This window comes from Excalfactoria chinensis, chromosome Z, assembly GCF_039878825.1.
Source record: "Excalfactoria chinensis isolate bCotChi1 chromosome Z, bCotChi1.hap2, whole genome shotgun sequence".
NCBI lineage: Eukaryota > Metazoa > Chordata > Aves > Galliformes > Phasianidae > Excalfactoria > Excalfactoria chinensis.
Genome location: NC_092857.1, coordinates 60,063,436 through 60,089,366, shown reverse-complemented (window position 1 = coordinate 60,089,366; position 25,931 = coordinate 60,063,436). Strand labels below are relative to the sequence as shown.

Sequence of the window (25,931 nt, the reverse complement as noted above, 5' to 3'; positions counted from 1 at the left end):
CAGTAGGAGTGTTTGTTCACAGGACCTTACATGTGCTTTCTGCACACCAGCAGCTTCACCAAGATTTGGTTTAAAAATTCTTTGCCACATGTGCTGCCCAAATAACTTCACATAGATATGCGCATGTATACATTACCGATGGCTGTGTGTACAGATGTATATCAAACAACAACCCTAAAAGGATTTAGGAAAAAAAAAAACAACACACCATACTTCATTTTCTAGGATAAACTATATTTTTAATTAATCCCCTTTGAAATTGAAGCTGTTGTTGACCTTTTAAAATGACTATACATCATTCAGCACACTGTTAGATGAACACAGATTTTTTTCCCCCTCCACTGCAAGCAAAGTTTAGAGAATTAGTATTCCTTCCGAGGGATGATGATTATGCTTCAATTTTGTTCCTTAAAGGTTTATAACTAGACTTTGTGATTGTGAGCTTTGTTTTTAAAAACTGTTAAAGTTCAAGTAACCAAGAAACAATGTGCAGAAATTAACTTCTTTATTATATTATATATTCTAGTAAGTAAAGTTTGTTTGAAATGCATGAATAAAAAGTTAGTGAAATTACAGGAGGAACAATGTAATATAGCAATAATAGGTGCATTCACTGTGCATCTGAGAGGAGGAGGGGGAAAAAAAAAAAAAAAAAGAAAAAATAAAGAGTTTTCACTCATTTTGGCCTAAAACATTGTGTTCAGGTTTCCAGGACTCTGACATCAGAACCCAGATAACACTGGTTAGAACCATAGGGCTTTACAATAAAAGCTAAAATATTGACCATATGATGGCAAAAAGTCTTTATTTTGCAGTTAACTTATTATCTTCTAGCTACTCTCCGATGAAGTTGGTGGTGCTGTGGAGGAAGATCTCCTTCTTCTTGACAAAGATCGTGATCGCTCAGCGCTGTAGGTAACATGCTTGTCATAATTTTGTATCTGAGCCTCAAGGAAATCCCTGTGTTGTTGGCTGATCGTCTGGCTAATCAGTCCAGGGAGAGCTTGAATGCTACCAATTAAAGTTTCCAGTTTAGTTTCCAGAGTAACAATTCTCTTCTCAAAATCTTCACTTCTTTCGTTTAGGTCAGAAATCATGTCATACATGATGTTTTGAGTCTGAAAGCAGAAGGACGTAAACGAAGCCTTAGATGGATCTTGCAAATATTCTGACATGCAGTAAAATCTACTCATGCACTCCACACACACACACAAAAAGAAAACAAAAAGTATAACGAGCTTTGTGAAACAGTTACACTTGCGGAGGAAAATTATTTAGTATTCAGTATAAATTCCCTACTAAATTTGCTGAGCAGAAATGTAATGTATTCTGAGAAGCACTTTGAAAGTCAAAATGAAAATGAATTAGACAAAACACTAGGCCCTTTTTCCAGAAGCTCAGGTGCTTAGAAATGCACCAGAATGAGATGAGAACAAAGTCAGTAGTGTAAGCCATGAGAAGGCTGAGCACAACAGAGCAGTTATGTACCCTTGACTCTTCTGCATTTCATCTTAAAAGCTTTTGTTCTTTTAAGCAGAACAGAAATTTTGTTCATTTGTTTTCTCCTTAAATTGACCAAGGTTCCTTATACTGCCTGTAGTAACAGTAGTTGAGTGGGCTGGCCTTGAATTGCAGTGCAAGGAGTACAACTGAATTGCGTGCTCCTCCATTTCTATATTCTCCCATCCATCTTCCCTCGACAAAACAGCATATGGCTACAGGAATTATACAGGGTGAACTTTAAAACGGCGCAGTGGTCAGCAGAATTTACATCACAGAGGCCAACTAAAAGTGTACGTAATTCAACAGACAAACGGGCTGAAGTTTACATACCATCCAAAGAGATTAACTTAAGGACAGACTGCCTGAAGTATAAAGTACCTCACCATCAGATGAGTGTAGATAACTCATTTCTCTGCCCTTCTTTTCAAGATACCAACATAATCCCCAAAGGCAAAGTATTCCATATTAAATAATCTCTGAAAAGTCCTTATCAGTTGCTTATCAAGAAGCAGTAGTGTGAAATGTATTTTCAGTAATTCAAATTGCTGGATGATACTCTAAAGCAAAGGAGAAATAAAGACTGAACTGTTAACATCTTTTTGAGGGTCCATGTATTACGATTCCTCAAGGCAAAGTCACTTTCACTGGATGGGAAGCCTCTTCAATACACAGCACTGCACTGCCGAGGCCCAGCTGCAGTTCAGTATTTACCACAACCACTGCAGTCACATCAGCTCTCAGGATCACCCTCTCGACTGTGAAATCTTTTTTAAATATCCAAACAAACAAATAAATAAATAAATAAGATGAATTTAAATTTTGGTCAGAGACATAAACGAGATGATTAACCCCAAACTAACCCATATTTTCATTGCCTTACAAAAAAAACCCACAACACACACTTGTCAACAACACCTGCACTTGCAAACTCTTCCATTTTGAAAGGACAAATATTAAAGCAAGAACAATTGCCTACTAACCTTTGCCAGGTCCACCAAAGTGTTGGCTTGATCATTCAGTTTCCTTTGTTCCATTTTTACACTTCTTAATCTAAAAAGTGGAATTTTAAGTCAGACGTGTGTGAGAGATCACAGAGGGATTTCTAAAAAGCATGCATTAAACTCACAAGAACAAGTAACTGCATGGACAATGCCTTGAGTACTTTGTGTAAAGTCAAAACCGCTCATGTGCCTGCTACGATGAGAAGCATGCTTCTTCAACACCACAAAAAAAGGAAAGAGCAAGGAAATGCGATGTCCTTGAGAAAACCGCTTGCCATGATCAGAGTTCAAAAAGGGAGGTAACAGTTTATCCGGACTACATGAAAGAAAGCCAAAACATTCCTCAAAGCCTCAGTATCGTGACAAGTAGATATAGGAAGAAACATAGAACAACTGCTTGTTTTTTTCTTTTCCATCAGTGTTGTATTAAGCAAGCATCTTCCCATGCCTACATGACTAGATACAGGTGTTAGCCCTGTTCTGTCGGAAATGGATTGGATTGGCAGGTGTTCGAACCTGATGGAAATACAGTGATAAGTGAGTTTCACATTCAGTTAAACACAACTTCCATCTGACTAGCAGCTAAATAACCAGCATACTTGCCAATACGCTCAATTTTCATACATAACTTGTGAATCTGTTTACGTTTTAAGTTCATACTAGACATTCCTCTACAAGGTGCTACTTAAACTGGAACACTGAGAAAGTATACAACGAGAAAATTTTAATACCTATCTATCTGCATTACTACTAATTAGCGATGCACAGTATTTGGAAGATAAACACACAAACTTTTTAATAGATTCCCTGAGTCAAAGTAAATATGCTTTCAGATTAGCTAGTAAAGGAGTGGTTTATAGGCGTGATTTTCACAAAGAAACAACTTCTCATGCAAGCATGAGTGCTCTGCAGCAGAGAATTAGGTGTATTTTCAGTCATTCTTCTGCTGAATGCTGCAAGATACTGCATCTTTCAAAAAATTACACTCTGATTCACAAAAGACGTGATAAGGTGCCATGTGGTCTACAGTATGTTATGGGCCAGACAGGATAACCATCTGACAGCTGCCAAATGAAAATAACTCTGTCAGCATTTTGTGCATATGAGTTGCTAGCTGCCCTTAGCTACCTATTTCTCAATTACTGTGCAACTTAGAAGACTGAGTGTATCTTATAAAGCAAATGGGATTTCACTTAGGCACATACACCTGTTTTTGTATAAACAAGAACTGAACTCATAGCAGCGTCACCAAAGTGTCCCATGCTACTGTAGTACACCCACAGCAGCTGTAAAGGAGTTACTCTTCTTCATTTCTGTGGGCCTCAAAGTGCTCTAAACACTTACGTGGAAAAAAATCATTCTGACTTTGCTGTGTTTTGAATATAGAGGATGAAATTCTGATCCCCTTTAAATTAATGACAAAACTGCTGAAGTCTGCAGCGGGATCAGAACTGTTTCACCAGTTTCCTGGAACTAAACAACATTTCCCATCTTCAGCAGCTTTATGTTTCTATGAGGGCTTTAAGTTATTTTATTTTAATCTAGAGGTCGAACTGGAGTCCTTTCCAGAGACATTTTATTTTCCTATGGGGGAAGATGGCTCCAAATGACCTCCTAAACACAGAAGCAGATGAAGGTACATGTTCTTCCAGTGGAAATCTTCTTCAAAACACTATTTTCAATTATAATCAATTAGGAATCTTTTGTTCAAATCTGTAGTTACGCACATATTTAATTTAATATCTAGGCTATCCTCCCTGAGAAAGAAAGTTATGAAAAGTGAAGTAACTCCATTGATTTACTTGAAGTAACTCCAATTGTTTGCACAAACATTGACATTCCAGAAGCCTTCCCCTGAAGGCACAACAGCACAACATTAATTCAGATTGTAGGAATGCTGCTCTCAGAGGCCATGAGCTGGAGGTATTCTGAGGTGAATATATGGAAGTATCTCCCAAGTATGGAGGTGTATCATTACAGTCTCAGAAGAGGATAACTAGGAATAACTAGAGTATGAAATGACTTGACTAGAGAGTGGTAATCCTGCTGTTTCAGTATGTCTCATAGCATTTGAAGAGTGCCTGTCTTCTGTGTTCCCTGACTCCTTGACTTATCTGTTCGCTAAGCGAGCATGTCAATGTCAGAACTTTGGAAACATCTAGAAATGGGGGGAAAAAAAGAAAAATGGCACCAGCTGACACCTGTGTGATAATTCCTAACCACAGCCAACCCAGAACACGTATCCCTAGGTAATGGCAAGTTTTTAGCTGCATCAGCCAGATTTAAAGAGAACTGTCAGACTTTTGTTCTTAAATTCTTCAGGAAGAAATATGAAACGTGTTGACTTTATAAACTTCACTTATCACAGCAAAAGATCATGATTCTGTATCGCGTTTCCATGGCAGCAATCAGACCACTGAAGTTCACAAATAAAAACTCTATTTTTCGCATGCAGACAGTGGTAAATTCTGCAAATTTAGAAAGGAATAGCTCATAAAACTTACTTCCGAGCTCTATTTTCATTTTGTTGAAATAAAAAGACAAAACAAAAGGAAGAAAACAAAAAAACAAAAAACAAAACTGTAAAAGATACTGAAACAACCAGATGAGCACAGTGAGCTCAATTCAGCAGGTGAGAAGTACTAGGGAGTTGCCACTGCTTCCAGTCAGTAATTGCCACAGGTGAAGTCATGATGAAGGAACCTTCAAACCTCCCCATTAACTATCATCCGTACATTTGCTTAGTCAAAATATTAATTCACCTTATTTAGTATGCATGAGAAGCAAAATCATCCAGGCCAGTCATGGAGAACACCATTTTAGGACTGAACTTGTGAGTCTGAAACTGTTATTGCAATCTGCTCTGATTTCATGTATGGAACTGGCCCTGAAGCTTCACTTGTTTTATTCCTGTCTTCAGCCAAATGATTGGGAAGCTGAAGGAAGGGGACCAGGAAAGAAAAAACCTAAGAATCCATAACGATAGAAGAGAACCATATTCTGCCATGAATTTCTTGGTCCCTTCAAGAAGGTACAGAGATGTACAGGGACAGAAAATAAACCACATTCAGCTACTCAGCTGCAGCTTGAGGAAAGCAAACTGCTAGAGCAGTGTTTTCATCCATGAGGCATTCTTAAGCATACTGAGAAAATGGTCTAATTTTTTGTGGTTGAATAGAACACATTTTGCAATGGGATACAAAGTGCTAAGGGGCAGAGTTATATGTATTATTAACACACCTGTTTGAAGTTTGGCTGGCGCAGCAAGGAAGAAACTTACTGCCGCCACGTTATCCACCCAGCCCAATTAATGAATATTTAAGGCAGGTGCAGGACAACAGTTTACACCCTATGAAGCTCTTCTGAGTTTGAATGATATATGAGCTGCAGATCAAGCCTGCTGTGCTTTTTAGATTCTTCTTTGCATATAAGTGCACACACACATACACACAAGAAATAGCGAGGTTAAAATGTTAAGCAATAACCTTTGCAATAAGGCATTCAAGTGCAGTAGAGGATACACAGAACGTGCCATCCTCTATCCTAAAATGTCTGCCCACCCTTTCCCTGTCTCTCAGACCTTTAAGCTGAAAAGGACAACTCAACTAGGCTAATACACTTTTTACTTGTGGGAAGAACACCTCAGCTTTTGCAGTCCTTTTATTGCCTCAAGTATACCTGCAGCACAGTAACATTTAATCCTGCAAGACTGCTAAGTATGAAATAGTAATCAAGGTTACTGAATACCTTAATACCTTCAAGGCTTAGCTATTTAAAACCTTGTTATGAAACTTAGAGGTAATGTCTATAAGCCTAAATTTACTAATAGGAAGTAAAGTAACCTGGCTTTTCCTTTCTCTCCCTCGTGGAAGATGAGACAGGAATCCTTTTACTGCACAGAAGTGGATCGCTCTCCTTGCAGGCTGGCTCACACAGACTGTCAGAAGTTATCAAAATATCAGTTCAAAATGAACCTTAAATACTTGATCTACATTTCCCCAAGTATCTCAGAAAACCCATTTCATAGGCCATACAACAAATGGCTTCCTCAGACTGGATACAGACATCTAGAAGAATGGATAAATAGTAGCATGGGTGCTGACCATTTCCTAGGATAAGCTTGTAGTTCCTGTGGACAAAGGTCTCTTTTTTCCTTTTCCCCCCATATAATCCACAGAAGATTAATCATCACAGAGGTCTGTTGGGCTTTATGTGCTTTATGACGAATACATACTATGAATTTTAGGTGAATACTTCAAGTCTGGCCTTATTATATTACTGCTCACAGTTCTCATGCTTGTCTTCAAGGCTCTGGGAGTTCATTAGGGGGGAAGAACTCATCAGAATTACAGCACAAGGAATTCAAGGGCTGTACCATGTCTGTTGGAATATGATAGTTTTCTGTATATGGGGTTAATACCTTACATACCAACACCTGACCTGATCTACTGAGGAAACAGAAGCAAATGGCTGTTAAGCTGTAAGAAAGAAGCTTGATGCATACCCTTAATTAAACACTACATACATACTCATAGCCTCTCTTCCTCTATATCATTCTGATCTGAAATTACCAAACATACAAACAATTCTTATTTATTTTTCTCTCTTCTTCTATCTGTTGTAGCTTGTATTTTACTACCTGTAAACAAATACATAACAGCAAAGGACAGTTACAGTGGCAAAAGACAAATATGTCTTAGCTATTTCAGGAAGCATGGGAAACTAACAAAACTACAAACAATTCTGATATAACTTGTGCTGGGCATACACAGTCAACATACCTTCTGTTGTAAGCAGGTACTACAGTAAAACCTTATTTTTGTCATTCTCAAACAGAAAACTCAGGAGCAATATTTTGCAAAAAGGGAGAAAGAGAGTAGGAAACAGAAACTAAAAAAACGTAAATAGAGGAAAGGAGGGGAAAAGGGAGAGAAAACAGCTGGAAAGGAAAACCAAAACAAAATAGTACTTACTGATGAATAGCTTGCAAGAATTTGCGTTGATGTTTCCTTACTTTTGCATGGTCTATCTTTTTAACCAGCTTTGTGTTTTTATAAATTAACCATGTTTCCCTGAGTACATTGGCAGCTGCATTTTTCACCTGTTTAACAAAAGAAAAACACCAACCTGACAAAAAAATACCATTATGTCATGTTTTATCTTTTCTGTCTCCTTCCGTAACACTTAAGACCCTGCCAAAACATGGGAAATGGGCACACGAAGAAGCTGCAGCAGAAACAGCAGAAAACAGAAGCTGGACCAAGGCACTGCTGAGCAATTTCTGTGTTGTTACTTTTGACAATGGAACCAGCTATCTTTGCATCTGGGAATCTCCTGTCCTTTGACAGAGCTTGCACCATCTGGCATTTACAGCAATACCAACTATAACAAGAAAATACTGATAATTATCTGCACAGTAACTCACTACAGAATTTTATCAGATCATAAAGTTCTTCTTATTCTTGTATTATTAGTATCTTATTTCTCTTTGCAGTTTAACAGCCTTTTAAACATCCAGAGCTGTTTGAGTGTATTTTTGTTGATTCTTTACATTTTTTTCCGTCTTGTTTCCTTCTTACCATTCTCTGAGGGGATGAAAAAAGCGTTCTCCCTAATTAATGTATGCAGTGCTTTGTTTCTTAAGGGTTTTGAATTTTTATTTCTTTTTTAATGAGACTTTCCATAAAATGTTAAAGAGTACCTACAGTTCCTTCCTCCAATATTTTCATGGCTAAAAACAACAGACAAAGAATTTCACTGCAGTATTTATTAACAGAATTAGTAGGTTAGTTGCAAAGGCTATCCATCTTTACATTGTCTCCTTCCAACTGTATATTATCCCGGTCGCTGCAGCATCAGAGTAAGCCACCATACAGGTAATGGCACTGTAGCAATGCAATGCAATTCACCCAGCAGGAGGTTCCCACTTTGTATGTGCATTGCAGAACCTTGGGCTTGCCTTTAGTGGAAGCTAAGTCACATTTTAGAGACTTCTGCTCTGTCTCTGTCTAGCCCTTTCAATTTTCCTAGAAGATAAGGCCAACTTCAGGTGATGTGGAAACCTCTGTGTAATGCTGGTCAGTAATCTGATATGCACCCCAGACTTGTTTGCTTGGTCTGCTTTTCATTTGCTTTTAGTGTCATGAGTTTGAAGCTACAAAGCACCGCTCAGGTACACTATGAGACTGGTAATTAGATTTACATGAAGGAAAAGCTTTAAAAGGCTCAAAATCTGGCCAATCTTCACAAGGCCTTCTTTCCTCCTAAAGGACATTTAGAGTTCAACTGTCTGTTTCAGTTGAGAAATATTCCTAACAGCAACTTCTTACCTCACCATGGGCAAGCACTGGAGCTGTCTGTAGCTCCTGCTCATTTTTGTGTTTGTTTTTCTTTTAAAAAGGACTTATTTCATTTTCCAAGATGTTTGTGAATTAAAAAAAATTAGGAACATCTCTTGCAAACTGAAATAGTCATTTCTATAATGAATTCTAACAATTTCTGAAGGTTTTAATTATTTATTATTTTATTTTACTTCATTTTAAATGATCACTCTTCTGGTATTTCTGTTATCTACGAAACATCTTTCAGGGCGCTTCAGCTGAATGTATGTAGCTGAATGAGTGCTGTGCTGAGCACACCAAGCAATTGCAAAGACTTCCTTGTTCACAAGGTATGAAAAGGGATTTATTTTTTTTTTAAGAATATCCTGTGTTGTTTGAAATTCTTACTTATCAGTCATTTCACCTATTTTAGCTATAAATCCTTCTCCTGTGCCGTACGGATTTCTTTAACGTATCACTCACTGGTTTTACCATATTGTACTGTTGTTTACCCCAATTATCTTACAGCTGGAAGACCCTCCACAGAAGAATATTCAAACCATCAAAAATCTGCATTTATCCTCAATTCCAAGAAAAGCTCAGAGCATTCAATTTCCTCCTTTCAAAATCACGCTTATGAAAAAGCCCAGTAGAAGAATGGAGCAGGAGACCACTTAAAACAAATGCAAAAATAAGTTAACATACATTTCCTTTTCAGTTGTGAATATAAAGTGTGACTTACTCTTTTAGTTAGCTGGGTGTCCATCATGAAATTATGCACATGTTTTTCAGCTTTGGTAAGTTCTAACTTCCTTGCCACCACAGCTACCACCAGTGCAGTGCACCCAGCACCCTGAAAACAATAAAACAAACCCCCAAAATGTTACTACTGCATTTTGCAGAGGTTTTAGTGGATGTTTCTCCTTTGTTGCAGAAATATAGCAAGAATCAGGTATTTCAAGCCTGCTAAATAACACTGAAGATGCTACAGCTATTTCTATTGAAAGTAATAGAAAAAGTCAGCAGTTACAGGCTGGTAAACTGTCAAAGCATCCAAACAATTAGTGAGCAGCGTCTTTAAAAGTCCTGCTTTTTCTTTTTCCTTCAGTGATCAAAAATTTGAATACATCCCATTTCTAGTGCATAAGAAAGGGAGGCTGGTGAACAAAACACCTTTTAAAACCCACAATGTTAGTAAAGAAATGCAAAATATACCCTGCTCTTAACAACTGTCTCAAAGTTACAGCAATTGCCAAAGATGAAATAGGATTAGATGAGAATCCAGGGCACCAGAACAAAAAAGAAAACAAATCAAACAAACAAGAAGTTTCTTAGAATTTGTTTTACGGGCCAAAAATAAACTTACAATAAATGCAGTACTTATTCATTTTAATACACTTTTAAGTTGCTCTCTGAAGGCTTCACTGACTTTTTCCTACAATACTTCTGCTTCGCTTATCACCATTTTAAACAGCACATGTATACAATACATTCACTAGAAACAGAGAAAATACCAAGTTCCTAATCGGTGCTGTCTGTACGTATGCAAAGACATGCACATGTGCACATCCGTTCTCCTAACAGACCTAAACTATTGTCAGTTCCTTTGAAAAGGCAGTATCTTTGTTACCATTATATATATAAATATATATAAAAACATATTATTTTTTAATTGGGGGGGGTAGGGGGCGGGGGAGAAGGGTGGTTAAAGGGGTTAATGGGAAGAATAAGTTGACTTAAATGTGTAAAGCATTAAAACCTTAACAACAGATCTCAAACCAAAGTTGACCTCTAGATGAACCTCACAACCAAGCACTATATTACATTACTATCTGATCATTACTGAAACACGTAGCTCAGATAAAATGTCTCGTTAGAAAGAGATGTAGCTTAAATAAAATGTTGCGAGAATTTATTAACCTTTCCTTGTTTAGAAGTATGGTATCTAATGCCTTAAGAAGACATAGTACACAAACTTCCTTGGCTCCTCCTTGAGAACTGGCCAGGCTTGAGGTGGAATCCAAAAAGGAGAATGAAACCAGATGTTTCTGCCCTTGAAGCGATGGAAACCTGTTTATTCAACAGTGTAAAAGCTGGACCCTCTTGCAGTGAAGCAGGAGACGTTACCTATGGATGGACACATCACATAGGACATCCCAGTCACTAGGAAAGACTGTCCAAACCCTTGCTGTAACCAGGGTTCCCTAGTGACTGTGGATCTGGATGATGGCAAAGTATTAAGGGCAATTGACGATATTTCTTTCCTAATCACTGCAGTTAATCTTGTGTTGTAATGCATTACCTTGACATGTTTTATTGTTGCTGTCTCATTTCACCTTGCTTTGTTTTGTTCTGGCTGCCTAATTTCACTTATTCTTTTATTGCTTTAAATGTAAGTAAAGATAATCTCACTTTTTTAACTCAGTAATGGTGTCCTTTGTGCTTGGAAAGGACATTGGAAAAACCATTTGTCACATAATGAGAAGCAGCACGTATTATACACATCTCAAGGTATCATTTACTTGCACACCATTACTAAAATCAGCTGGGTTTGTGGGGTTTTTGTTTGTTGTTTGTTTTAAATCTTTACAAACTCTCTTTTTGTAAGTGTAAAAATCACATTAAATAAATAAGGCTGCATTTAACTTGCATCTTCAGTCCAACCTCCAAGCAGTTACATCAGTTATTCTCCACTGTAAAGCAGTCCATTGTTGCACATTCAAACTTACTTGATTTTCAGCTACAAAACTTCCTTCTACTTTCTGTATTTCTGTCAGTCATTTATTCTGTCAGTTTCTCCCTGCTCCAGTATCAGCCTCGCTGCCTCCAGAAGATGCAGAGTAGATCTCAGAAACTAGCTTCCTAACTACAGATTCCACTACTAAACACATAGAAAATAGAACATAAATTAACTCCCTGGAACCCCTTATTCACAGTGTCTCCAATTAAGTTTCCATTCCGATGATAGATCATCCCAAATCACCTGCTCTCTCAGACAGACTTGATACTCTGCAGTCACTTCTTACCTTGCAAAGCTTCTGCCCACAACAGCACTTAACATTCTCTTTAATTTACCCCTTGTGATTTTGCTGCATTTCCCTGCCTAGCTTCTTTTCTGTCCTCCACCCAAGCTTTCAAGCTTTGCTGTACCGTCTCCTTCTGCTCACCGACCCTGTGTTGAGCAAAGCTCTCATATATTTGAAGTCTCTTTCTCTCTTCATGAGACAAGGGCAAAACAGGGACACTCCTTTGTGTCCCCACATCCCCATTCTGTGACAGAAAGTATGAAGACAGCTAACACTGCAGACTGAGGGCTTCAGAAATGCACCCAGCTCTTCAGGGTCTGAGCAGGAGGTGTTCTACTGTGTGCCCTACACCCCCCACAAAGTCAGCTCTTTTCCAGTCTCCTTCCTATGAAGGACAGCAGGAGGGAACTGCTAAAATGCAAGACACTTCCCTGTGGGCAAAACAATAAAAGCAACTCCATACAATAGGAAGAAGGGGGAGGGAGAGGGGGAACAGAAATATTTTGGCCCACTCAGGATAACAGGCCAATGTTGCTCCAGTGATGTAATTTGATTTCTGCCTGCCTACAGTAAGAATGCTAAAATGGGTTGCGGCAGTTAAAACAGTGTGGTCTGGCAAATTAATACAAAACTGCTGTTTATGCCAAGGAAAGAGAAAGGCTAGAATCCCCATATGTACTGCTCCCGAAATAAAAAGTCTGGAAGAATGGTAACAGACAAAATGAACATACTTTGAGTTAAAATTAGGCTTCTAAGACCCATTCTGTTACCTCTTTAAAGTGGTACCACAGTTACATGGGCCAAAAGCTGCTGAAACGTGTAGCTTTATATCGCATGTGTAAGAGCCCCTGCAGCAGTAAAATAGTGTCACTGGCATGCTATGAAAGCTCCCTCAATGGCACATATGGGCTGCTGTCTTCCTTAGCACCTGAGCAGTTTCTTGCAGCTGTGCAGTATTCTAGATGTAGTTACCCCACTTGGTTTTTGAGAATGTGGCATGCTCACAGGACATGAGAATGACCTCTTTTAGCATCTCTGCACAACAAGAGAAATCTATGCTAAATGCTTAGTTTTTGCAGATTTCCTCGAAGGAAACCATATCATGCTGATTTTTTAAGTGCAAGAGAGGCTCTCTTGAGAATGAAATTCTAAAATAAGCCCTATATTTGATTGCTAAATCATTCTTCCTATCCTGTTTCAAAGTAGATAATAGACTAAATCACTGCTTCACACTCCTGCATATCTTCCAGAGGAATTACATATCACCAAAAATAAACTGAAGAAAAGCAGAAAAGTGTATATTTTCAGGTGCCAAGGCAATAACTAATTCTGTCTGGATCTCGTATTCTTCACTCAACCCCCCATCCTCTTCCTTAGTTGTGTGGGCTTTTTTGTTTGGATTTTTTTGGCTAGCAGAACAACTTTAAGAGCACGCAGGACTTCAGTATATCAAAATTTGGGGAAAGGAAGAATGCAAAATTTGCAAAAGCTAATGTTATATTTTAGATGTTCAAAAAGCATCAGTTTGTGCTAGCTGTTACATATTGTTCATAACCATGTATGTCGGAACAACAAGTCCTGACTTATGACTATACTACAGGGAAGGGGAAAAAGGATGAAACAATTTAATTCATCCACTGACAATTCTGACTTTCAACAATTTGAAGCTGATTTAAAAAACTGTAAACTCAGCTTTCACAGTTGCTCAAAACTGCAGAAAAGTTTTGCATGATGAAGGTTGGAGCATGTTGCTAACTTGCTCCATTTGCTAGAAACATGCAAATAAATAATAACAGAATTAACCATCTGGCATTTCTTTCATGTACTTACAAAAAAGAGCAACCGTGAAGTTTATAAACTAATCTATCTGATTTTTTCTGGTCTCCAGAAAAATCACAGAATCATAGAATGGCTTGGGTTTCAAAAAGGTAATCTACTTCCAATCCCCCTGCCATGGGCAGGATTGCTAAGCAGGACATTATACTGCCTAGGGCTCCATCCAACCTCACTTTGAACAACTTCAGGGCTGGTGCATCCTCAACATCTCTAGGGAGCCTGTTCCAGAACCCCACCACCCTCTGTGTGAAAAATTTCCTCCTAATATCTAACCCAAATCTCCCCTCTTTAAGTTTATAGCCATTCCCTCTTGTCCTGTCACTATCAGCTTATGCAGGAAGACTGCATTGCTCCTATTAATAATTTCCCTTCAAGTACTAGAAAGCCACAATGAGGCCTCCCCAGACCTTTCTCTTCTCACTCTCAGATGCCTAATCTTTCTTCATAGGAGATGTGCTCCAGCCCTCTGATCATCCTTGCGGCCCTCCTCTGGACCCCCTCCAATAGCCCCACATCTTTCTTGTACTCTGTACTCTGGATGGGGCTCCAAGAGATGCAGCCCAGGAAACTTTCAGCTTTCTATGCTGCAAGCACACACTGTTGGCTCTCATCAAGTTTTTCATCCACCAGAATCCCTAAATCTTTATCCACACGTCTACTCACAATTTGTTCTGCTATATACCTGGGACTGCCCCAGTCTAAATGCAGTACCTTGCATCTGCCCTTGTTGAATCTGTTTAGGTTCACAAAAATGTGGTAGCTGAACAAACTTACCTGCCAAGCCAGCAGAAGCGTAAAAGATTTGAGCTGAAAACCGGCTTCTCTAAAATGACAAGGACTCTGCTAATGAACTGAGTAAAGCCTGCATTATTATTGTAAAGATCTAACACTGACGGACACAGACCTCCTGAATGCTTGACTGATATAAAACATTCTCTGCTGGCTTTCACGAAGCACAACTGAAAACAGACAGCACATCCTCAAGCCTTTCAAATGGGCTGAACAGCAAACCTTGGCCTGGATTTGACTGCACAGTGCCATCATATATCTCCTTTTGATCATCAGATCTCTCTTTTTAATTTAAAACTTGCATTAATGATCTGTAAAATCTTAAAGCATAAGATTTACAGCGACTTACACTGGGCAGAACTCTCCTTGACTGTCAAACCTTTTAGCTGCAGTCCTGTATGAAGACATTTCCATTTATCTGCAAACAACTTCAGGACACTCGTTGTATCTTAAATTCTAAGCATGCTGCTCCTATCCAGGACAAAGAATGACAGCTCAAGTTTAGACGCTCATGCAAGTAAGCAACAGTCCAGGAAACCTCTCCTTAGCTATTTTTACTGCATGTAATCAAAATAAATCTGCATGAATGTGTGTGTGGCTATACATATGTGGACTCATATATGGACTTCCACACTTGTTAAATACTGGTAGGCTAATTATTTTCTCAGTTTCATGAGCCTAGATGAGGACTGAAGAAATGGAGGAATAGGGTAAGTTGAGACAAAAAAAATACAGTATGTTAACAGGCATTGGCTTTTTGCCATCAAGCTTATACTATTACAAAAAGAAAACAAAGAAAAAAAAGAAAAAAGAAAAAAAAAAACAAGAAAAGTGAAATTTATTGAATTTTAAGTTATAATTTAAATTTACTAATTGAAAAACAAAACTAAACAAAAAAAGCCTAAACGTTCTCTTCAGAACAAAGTAACTATTACTTGACGCTGCCTTTCACTTTGCCATTGGACCTCAAACTGCAACGTTCCCTGACTGCTCAGGCAGTCAAAGCTCTGCTCTTGGTATTTAGATCTGAATGGTGCTAAGCACTGCTTCATCTGCTTTAATAAAGCAAATTCCCTTCTCAGTGGCATCACACATAGAATATCTGACCTTAGTTTCAGTGCTTTACACCTCTAGGCTTTTCCAACTTATCATTATGGAAGCAATGTATTGTGGTTCTGATAATCCCATTTTCAGACAAAATTCTCTGCATTGTCCCTCGGCTAAGAACAGCTTCTCTCCAAAAAGCCCAAATCTAATATGTAGTTTTCTTTCAAGTTATATCCTCCCCACCATGCATCCCAGTCTTCTTTAGGCTATTACTACAAATCCAAACAAAACAATACTAGGGATTCCTCGTGCACTAAGATTACCTATTAAGATACCACCTCCTCATTCCCCATTCATTTTAAGTGACTAAGATGCTGAGCTGGAACTCAGAAGTATCTTGGAGTATCTTATTTTTAGTATTTTTATACAGTATCAATAGGATGACATGTTTAAAGTACTGAAGAGTTGCAGTGATATAAATGACAGTACATGAATATGGTGGGTATTAACCAGCATCATTATACACACTGTACACATCATAATGCCAGACCTGTCTTTTTTCTCCTCGAGATCCTGCTGAGCTTATGCATTAACGTGTTCTTACATATAGCAGATGACGTGCCTTTTGCAGCTATCATTCTCTTTGCTGAAGCAGCCCACCCTCAGCTTTCTGGTGCTATCAGGATTGCCTGTCCTGAGCTGGCTAACTTCAAGTTCCAGTAGGAAACTGTACACTATGGCAAACCACAGCAGGCATAGCCATGGCAGCTAGAGGTAAAACCTATTGTTGCCTGACTAACATGACAGAAGTCAGATCTGATGATAGTGAGGTTATGAAGTTTTGACTGAGATCATGCTATTTCCTGCCACTCAACTGACACAACACAGAGTGACTCCAAAACTGCAGGGTTCAGATTAAGAGGTCAATAAAATCTAGTGCTTGCAATAAGTGCCCACAGGGGCCCCAAGCCAGTGAAAAACAGAGGTTCTTGAAAATCTTCTACGGAAGGGTTATGTTTGGTGGTTACTATTGTTATCTCTTTCAAAGTCTGTCTGATAAACTGCACTTGAAACAACAGCCGTTCAGAAGGCTATGATTCAGAGAAACCCTATACTTCAAGTAAATGCATCTGGCATTTCCAGTTGGTTCTTTCTTCGGTAAGGTTCCAAAATACAAGGCAACAGTGAACCGAGAAATTTCTACAACAGCCTGGAGATCATATATATCTATGTACATATATATATATACAGACACATATATATATATATGCCTGAAGGGTGCTTCTGGTGAGAAGGAAGCAATATGGTGTATCAGTGTTTCAGCTAAAGGTCTCCTGGCAGCTTTGGTTTACTGGACTGGAAGTAAAGTGCAGTCTTTAGTGCTGTAGATGTCATTAAATTGTCCTGCTATACTTGCCTGTAGCTGAAAGAAGACAGCTGCCACATTTCTTGCTCATTTCCCTTGGGATCCACTGTGGGAGAGAGAAGGTCCGCTTTGCAGACATATGGCTCTGGTGGGAAATTTAGCTCTGCACCAGAAAAGGCACAACATTCTTCCTGCTGCTCTGCATAAAATGAAAAGCCTGTAAGAATTTAAACAGATACTCTGTTTATTTGGCTCTCTGGAAGGTGGAATTGGTGGACCACCAGGGGAAGGGAGAAAAAAAAATCTTGCTTGAAGTAAAAAAAATAAATTCTCCAAAACAAGCAATGCAAAAGTTGAGGGAGGAATCCATCCACAAGACAGACAGAGGCTATGGGAAAGGTGTTGCATGGATGTATCCTGCATCTGTCAGTGTTCACTGGGAGAGATGTGTAACCTTGCAACACTGAACAAAAGGAGGATGAGTAACAGGACAAGAACTATACTGTCTCAGTCCAAAATATGACTGAAAATACTTTTGCATTATTTATACTTTCATATATTCAGTATTTGCACGGCTACTGTTGTCTTCAGGGGAGTATGCACTGCAGCTAGAATTTTGTTGGAACATATACATTTTTCATCCAGAAACAGCAGATGAGCAGATTCTTTTACTTCCCATTAGCCCATAAAATTTTCATCAATGCTGCAATAAATAAAGAAATAATGAGAATTTCATGTCATACAGAAATAATGAAATTGATTCAATGTTCCTATACGGTAAGGGGAAGTGGCAATGGGGGATGAAGTGAACTCTTCTTTAGTAATGCAAGTTGAATGCTGGGAAAGGCTTCCAGAGCAAAGAAAGATAACTTCACTTCTAAGAAGGAACCTATAAATGGCAGTGGTGCTAACTCAGACAAGTCCAATAACTGAATGCACTGTGGTGGCTGGATTCCTGGGAAACCTGTAGTGGCCACAAAAGTGAAACCTCCTTTTTGGCCATCATGATGCTACATACTTCACATGAAAAAAAACACCTTTTTACTGAGCAAGGACACAAAATTCCATTGTGTTCAACAAGCAGGCTCATCATCCTACAAAGCTGATGGGAAACATTAGTTCAATAATGTGTTAAATCTGAAGTTATTGCAGGTGAAACAAAGCCAACCTACATCTTTTTGAAAACAAATTACAGGTTAGCCTACAACAATCAACTCCAGTCATATTTATGTAAATAAAGATATCACGGGACAACTAGAATGCTTCTCATTTTAGTTAGTAACTGTCTGCCTATGAACTTCAAAAATCCTAATGAGACATGAGTGGGAAACAGTTCTCCTGTCCTCTCACACTTCACAAATGTCCCTGCTCTGCAGTGAAAGAGGCAGAACTGGAAACCTGTGCTGGGTTGACTGTGGCTGCTCACCAGGCGCCTGCCGAGTTGTGTTCTTGCACCTCCTCACATCAAGACAAAGAGGCGTAGGGGAACACAGACTAGGGGCTGTGGTCAGCACATAACATTGCATCTCTGCTTCTGCTTCCTCCTCACTCCCTTCCTCTCTTCCTATGCTTTGTAGGCTGCAGCTCTGGTCCAGGCTTGCTTCTGCAGCAGCCCTCCATGGGCTGCTACCTGTTTCAGGTCACATCCCCTGCTGCACTGTAGACTCCTCCATGGCTGCACATGGAGGTCTGGTCTGAGTTAAAAAAGGTCACTGGGGGTGCTGCCAGAATGGGGTCAGCTCCAGCCAGTGGCTAGTCTGTTTTGGAGCAGCTGTGGATGGCTCTGATTGCACATGGGACACCTGCTGGCTTCTTCAGTCTATCTACCACCTTAACAACATTGCCATGTAAGCACAACGCACCTTCCCAAGAAGGGGTTCAGATGCTCTTTTTCTTCTTTTCCTAACTCTAAAAGAGTTAAAAGAGTTACACCTTCCAGATTTTGTTTACATTGGTGGTGGCAGAAGAGGGCCCATGCTGTTCTTGCTTCAGATTACTACCCTAACCACTGTTGCTTTAGGGATCGCTCTGTGATGCTATAAAACCTGACTTTTTAATCACTTGTTTTCCTTGACCTCAGAAACTTCCTCCCAATAAGCCATAGATGTAAAATAATCCAGAATCTTGAGAAAAAATTCATTTTTGGCAAATTGAAACAATATTAGCGGAGCTCAAGAGTTTCTGACCTGTGAAATTTTTAATAGTTTCACTACGCAATGCAAACGCCTTTAATTGTCTTTTCCATTTTGTGTTTCTGCATGACACACTGTTGAGTTTCATTCTATTTTCCTAAGGAAACAAAACCAATCTGTTCTGAAGCCTAACACCACTTATTACTGAATGATACCATGTACCGGAAATGTAGACACAAAACAGGGTTCAATGGGGTTCAAATTCAGCAGTTAAAAGATGCTACTTAAAAGTGTTCCAGATTAAACATCTAATCTTACCCACTTTTTTAAATTTAAGAAAATCTTCATAATTAAATTGTTTCTTTCATAGGATAATGATCTCTTTGGAGCTCCTTTCAATAACACAACCATTTAAGCTGCAATTTTGGCAACAATGTGACAAGACTCTGAAAGAACATTTATTTCATCTAAAGCAATCTTCTATCCAAGCCACAGCCAACAACTTTGCATGCCCTGAAACAGGACAGTTGCCAATTATAATTTTCTTCCGGCAGGATAAATTTGGCCTACCAGTTCAGCATGTCTGCTTTTCCACTACGGGCAGCTGGCCCTTCAGGAAGATTCTGGATCCTCATCGCTGCATCATATAGCAAATGCACAAGCTCACCACATAATGCTCAATATTAAAGGAAAAGAATCCTCAGACCTTGCAAGCAGTTGCTTGTATCCACAGTCACAAGGATGGGCTGCTATTAGTTAATCTGACATACAGTTTTTACATGTAATATTATTTTAAAAACAAATCAAAACGCATACTTTCTAGCAGTTGTGCCACAAACTCCGTGCAGTGGTAATAGTACAGCAGGAAAAGACAATTCTACTTTTTCTAAACATAAAAATTATGAACTGATAAAAGTAGATGCCCAGTTGTCACATGAGAGCAGGTGCTACTCAGTGTCCTTTGAGGTCATTAATTCATTCAAAGTCTTCTCTCATCTTGGTCACTAATTACACAACTTCCTATACATTTTCCAACTTGCTCCCTCTACCAATATCTCCTTTAAACCACTCTAAGGCCCTGCATCTGCAAAGTCATCGAGTGAGTGAAAATGCTGCAAACATAAACCAACACAAAGTGCTCCAATTGCTGTTGAGCTCAACCTGCTGACCAGGACCTAAGAGGTCTAATTGAGTGTGCAGCGATAACCGCTGCATATTGAAGACAGTGTGGGTCTCCTCATCTCTTCTATACTCTGCTCTGACAATGCAGGTGGCACTCATATTTCTATCTATCTCTCTTGCAGGCCTACCTAATGCAAAGAGATGGAAGATGACATGTTTATTATCTGATTTACAGTTCACCTGATTCATAGGACAACAACTGCCTATTGAAATCTCACTGGAAAACACCGACAGGCAATCTAGTAAGGTACCTAGTGCAGTTTAACTTCTCAGTATACAAACTATTTCTGCATTTACTTGTGCCACCATCTCTGTACCACACTGTATCAGTATCTTCATTAAAGGTTCAGCCTTTGTCCCATGCAGTCCATTTTCCATGTCACAGAAAGCAGTTCCTGAGGCAGAAGTGGTACCTGGGCTTCTCCTTCTCTGGAGTTAGGACACCAAAAGAGCTTTGCTTAAGCCACCAGAACTGCAAAGCCAGTATTTACTCTTCAGTGGTCTGTGTCACTACATCTGCATTCATAAGTATATCTACTCATTCTCCTTTTCATATATTTATATATAAGAAAAAAGAACACTTCATTGGTTGTCCATCAGTCTAACAATGCAGATGTTACTGAATGTAAAGGAGTTATGTTTTGCCTCTTCAAGTTGCATGTTTGGTTTGATTTTATTTCTGACCATCACTGAACAGTTATTCTGGTTTAAGCAGACTATCAATCATCCCTGCTGAAATAGGAATTGGCAAGTCTGTTCTTTTAAAATCCCGCTTCTTCCACAACAAACACCAGTTGCTTGCTTCAAGAAGTGCTTTTGAAGAGTGGCTGTATTTAAATAGTTACCTTCAAACATGCAAGCTTTTGTATTTAGCAAGTTAGGCTGCAAAATAGTTCATTATTGCATTCAATGTGTCATACTTCATATCTTTCAGATCCTTACCAGGAAATAAAAAATATTAAAAAAGGAAAAAGAGTAATTCCAAGATCTGAAATTGTCACTGCTCTGTAATTTTCTTCTGAAAGATCATCATTTGCCAAAGCCATTTCGCTGACAGTTTTCTAGAATGCAATTAGGGATGTCAAGCTTTCAGAGACGTTTTAAGATACCAGAGACTCTGCCCCTTTTAATGTTTTGTCAAGAACATCTCTCTTGAAGTTATATATCCCAAACTCATTACCATGCAACCCTGATTAGAGACTTAATAGTTCCAAAGTATCAGCAGAATATTTAATCACCAAGAAAAAAAACAACATCCAAAACCCAAAACAACCAGAAAAGAAAAAAAAACAAACAAAAACCATACAACCCCAAACCAGTTAAAGTGTCAGAACATTTTACAGCCTTAGGTTTCAAAGGAACATATCTTACTTCTGCTGTGAAAAAATAAATGTTTTCTGTCTAAATGGCACTTCATTTTTTTTTTTTTCACCCAAGCAATGAAAACAACGGACATATTGCTTCGCATCTGAATGTAAACAGTACTGTGAAAAGTAGAATGACCAGTATGTCCTATTATTTTACTTTCTATCTGCTTAATTCACAGGTGTACAGAATAATGTGTGCAATAACCTGGAGTCCGTTCTTGTGTTTTTGTTTTTACCTTGTTTTCACCATGACAAAAAAATACACCTACCTACAGCCAATAAAATAACAGATCGGATGTTGCTGTCATTTACACTACCACAATCCCAACAGCAGTCTGAAACCCCTGGATTAGCATCAGTTCTCCCTGCACTTCTGCATAGCCTTGAAGCTCCTAAGATTTCTGTTACTGTAATTTTTTTCATACTGAAAAAGTGCTGAAAAATCTTGAGTGCATATTCATTGCAAGCTAACCCAGAATTGAGCTGCTTCTGAGCAGAGATGATAATGAGGAGGACTAATGATCTGATACCTGCATTTTGAAGCTTCTTATTTCTCAATAGTGCTTAGAAAGAAGGAAATTATGAGAGAATTCTGTATCCATCCCTGTGGCAACATTTTCTGCTTGTCCTTCTTCTTTCCTAATGAACTTCTGACCACTTTTCATTCTTTTAGGCATTAAAATCCAGCTCAAAATGAGGAAGAAAGGAAGACAACCCACAAGATGGCAGATCTGAGTTTAGATAACCACCTTTATATAAACCACCTGAGTCATTCCTCTCTGTTCAGGCTGTATCTTCCAAATAAATTGTAAACTCTGTATTTAAAGAGACATGCATTTTCCACTACCAGAAAAATGTAGTGAGAGTATTTTCTAGTAAAGTTCAGAGACCCAAAACCTATTAGATGTTTTGTTTGCTTGCTTTTAAGAAAAGGAAGATGTGTAAAACATCACAAAAACGCATTAATCCATTTTACAATTTGCAGATAAAATTCACTTCTACAAAAAAACAGATTTTCAAAAAGTTTGTTTAGCTGAGAAAATTTCTTTTTGCTGCCATTTGTTTTCAACCATAATCCCAATATATCTGTTTTAAGAGAAGGTAGATACTCAAGCTCCACTGCTTCTGATCAGTGGCAAGAGTTCAAAAAACATGTATGTATCTGTCAAACATAATATATACAGGGATCATCTCAGTCACATTTATACAGGAGTCAATACAAATAAGAATGGCATGACAGGAGCTTTCCTTATTTACGGTAGATATGCATAGATTTCCCAGACATTGTAGTACGTAGTCATATATTGTCTGACTCCCTAAGTTTGACTATTTCTGTGTAATACAGAAAAACTGAAACCCATATGCCGAACAGTTTACTAATATACTCGAAACGTGCATGGCCTAGCAACAGATTCATTTTATCAATGATAACAAAAACTCATATACTGACAATTGTACTACATAAACCCACTTAAAGCAACGGAATACTGCATACAGTATGTCATCAGAATTATAAGAAATACTGCAGAAAACTAGTCACAAGTAAAATGCTTTATCAGAATACAAACCATCATGTTTCTATATTTGCTACTAATTTCAGAAGTAGAAAGCAGAATTGTAGCAGTGGTCCAATTACACACGTCAAAGACAAGTGAGAAGATGCAATCTATTACTACTTAATTAAAGGATTAAGATGAAAATTATGTCATGGTGGAATTTGTTTCTCTGTATTTCATTACACATATATTAAATTTTACCTCAAGAGGAAGTAAACCCTTTATTACCATGGGATGAAGGGCCATGGGAAGGATGCAAGTGAGTCTACATACCCTAAGAAGATATCAAATAAAAATTTCTCTATGACTACCACAAGTTTTGGGATTAATTGCAGCAAACAATCTCATATCCGATTAATACATTCAAAAACACTCACCATGATTCCAGTGAGTAAACAGACTCCTTTTCCACAGTACGTATTAGGTACCATGTCACCATATCCAATGGATAGAAAAGTTATTGAAATCAACCACATGGCTCCAAGGAAGTTACTAGTAACATCTTGCTGATCATGGTACCTGGAAAGAAGAAGAAAACAAAGACTTTATTACAAAAAAAAAAGTTATCAGTTATTTTTTAGTACTGCAATAAGGAAATCTCAGCAACTGATCATATAACCACTCTTGTATCCTACAGTTGTTTATTTGTTTTTTAAACAGTCACAAGGAATTCAATAAAATGCTTGTTAAAAAAACATAAGATGTAAGGAAACTGAAGACACAGTAACAGCACAAGCAGTAGAGATCCTTCAGACATTTTGTATGTTAGTATTTATTTATATTAGATTCTGTTACTATCCTTAAAATAGCACAAATTTCTTGGTTTTTATTATTATGTTTTCCACCGGGGCACAAGACCTGCTAATCCTCTGCAGGATCAGTCTACTCTTATTGTTGCATTGAGAGATATACAAGGAAGTCAGAAAAGGACATGCAGGCAAGCAGAACTCAAAGCAAATCTTTACCTTATATTTAGGAAAATCTCCCTCTTCTGCTATTAAATACAATTTCCTACAAGTCATTTGTTGTCTTAGTTTTAATATTCAAATTTAATATAATTGTCTCCTTCAAAGAAGATACGTTCTTATGAATAAGTTCATCTTCACATGACACATCAACTGGGAAGCCATATGGCACATTTTAGGAATAAAACCGATTGTTGACACTCATCCTGTGGGGGAAAAAGGTCTAACAGCATAACATAGATGGACAGAGCTGCTCTGCTGTATAGGCTGCAACAGCGTCTGCAGCCTCAAAATTGCAATGCCTGCAGCTGCTGTGAAATGTTAGGTTAGTTACTGATGCCACTGGATCATCACAAGTATCATTTCATCCAGTTTCCAAATCAGGAGGTCAAGGAGTGCCATCAGAGGATGTGCTCATAAATCTTAACTGCTTTTGACCACCAAAATAACTGCTTCAGTCTTCGTCTTCCTGGTACTCACCCTCAAAAATGGAGCAGGAATGCAGAATAAGCAGAAAGAATCATTCAGAAAAACTCTTTACATCTACTGCATGTATCTGCAAAATGACTTTGTTATTTTCTTAGAAGTCTCACCTATGTACTGATAATTACATCAACCTACAAACACTTTACCTGCCAGCAACAACATCAATTGATCCCAATTGATCTGTTACACTGTTTGCCTGTGTCCTCATCTCTGTCAGTGCTGTTCTCCTCACACCCTTCATACAAACTTTTGAATGTGTTTTGCATCTAGAGAAGTGTATATAGCTCCTAATGATAAGAGTGACATAAATAAATACAGACAGAACAACAATGGTAGTAATGACAGCAGAGCTGTAAACTTGATTTAACTCATCTCCATTAAGCTCTGCACAACAAAAAGAGATCTGACATTGCATTTTTCCAGTCTGCACTAAATGCTACATCTTTCAAACTTTGATTTGCAAACTTAGCATATAACAGCTGTAAAATATACACAGAGAGAGAGATTTATTCCATTCAGGAGGCAAGAAAAGAGCCTGTACATCATGCAAGTCCCTATGGAGTACCAGATAAGTGATACGACCCAGAGGCTTTGGATGAGCTAAAGCCACAACACATACTCCAAAGCTAGCAAGTCAATTACATAATAATAAATGCTCACATAAACATTTATAAGACATTTCCCTAATACTCATCTTCAGGCTTTGGACCTGGTCATTTCTGTAGTTCAGATAGATATCAGTTAACCTACAAAGAAGAACATACATGTTTCCTACATCTTATCTGAATTTTTACATCTTTTTAACTTTCATCACTATGTGGTGTTAACTATAGAAATGTTGATAGGACATAAAAACTGCCAAGATCTCTCATCTGATTCAGATTTTAAGGTTATAGCTCGGAAATGACACATACTGTTTAAAAATCATCATCAATGCTTGTGATTTTGTTGTGACTGAGAGGCAAAGAATACTGCCTGTCACCCGTATGGTGCTCAACTGTTCAAGCATGGCAAAGCACAACAGCTACAAGCCTCTCATAGCTGTACAACGAGGAACTTTTCATATCAAACATCCTCCAGTAATTTGAGGCAATGAAAAGAAGAGTTAGTGTCCTATAGTCCTGGTCTATGCCAGATTTACAGGGAGACTGACTGTTTTTGTCATGGTTTTTTTTGATCTGTCTGATGATTTTTAAGTCTCTGTGGTGAACAGTTCTGGTACATGCATAAACCGTTCTGATTTTGGTAAGACGACAAGATATCCTTTCAAGTGCTATTTCATGTCATTATGCAACATGATTACTTGGGATTCAAGACCAAGCTGGCAGGAGTCTCCATCCAGTGGAGTGGGAGCA

The 25,931-nt window shown here is 38.3% G+C and overlaps 1 protein-coding gene across 2 annotated transcripts in view; it reads right to left on the bottom strand.

Annotated features, from left to right (window-relative positions):
- Positions 1–221: 221 nt before the first annotated feature.
- The window catches only part of KCNN2 (potassium calcium-activated channel subfamily N member 2), a 66,455-nt gene continuing 40,745 nt past the window's right edge, over positions 222–25,931 (bottom strand). Inside the window, exons 4-8 of one of the 2 annotated variants that reach the window (XM_072360455.1) lie at positions 23,503–23,644; positions 9,567–9,677; positions 7,478–7,605; positions 2,484–2,553; positions 222–1,118 (exon numbers count right to left, since the gene is read on the bottom strand). In XM_072360455.1, coding sequence (XP_072216556.1) covers positions 831–1,118; positions 2,484–2,553; positions 7,478–7,605; positions 9,567–9,677; positions 23,503–23,644 — 739 coding nt within the window. In that variant the 3' untranslated portion in view covers positions 222–830. Of the gene's footprint in view, positions 1,119–2,229; positions 2,268–2,483; positions 2,554–7,477; positions 7,606–9,566; positions 9,678–23,502; positions 23,645–25,931 lie in introns of those variants that run through there. The other variant, XM_072360456.1, reaches the window with a different exon arrangement.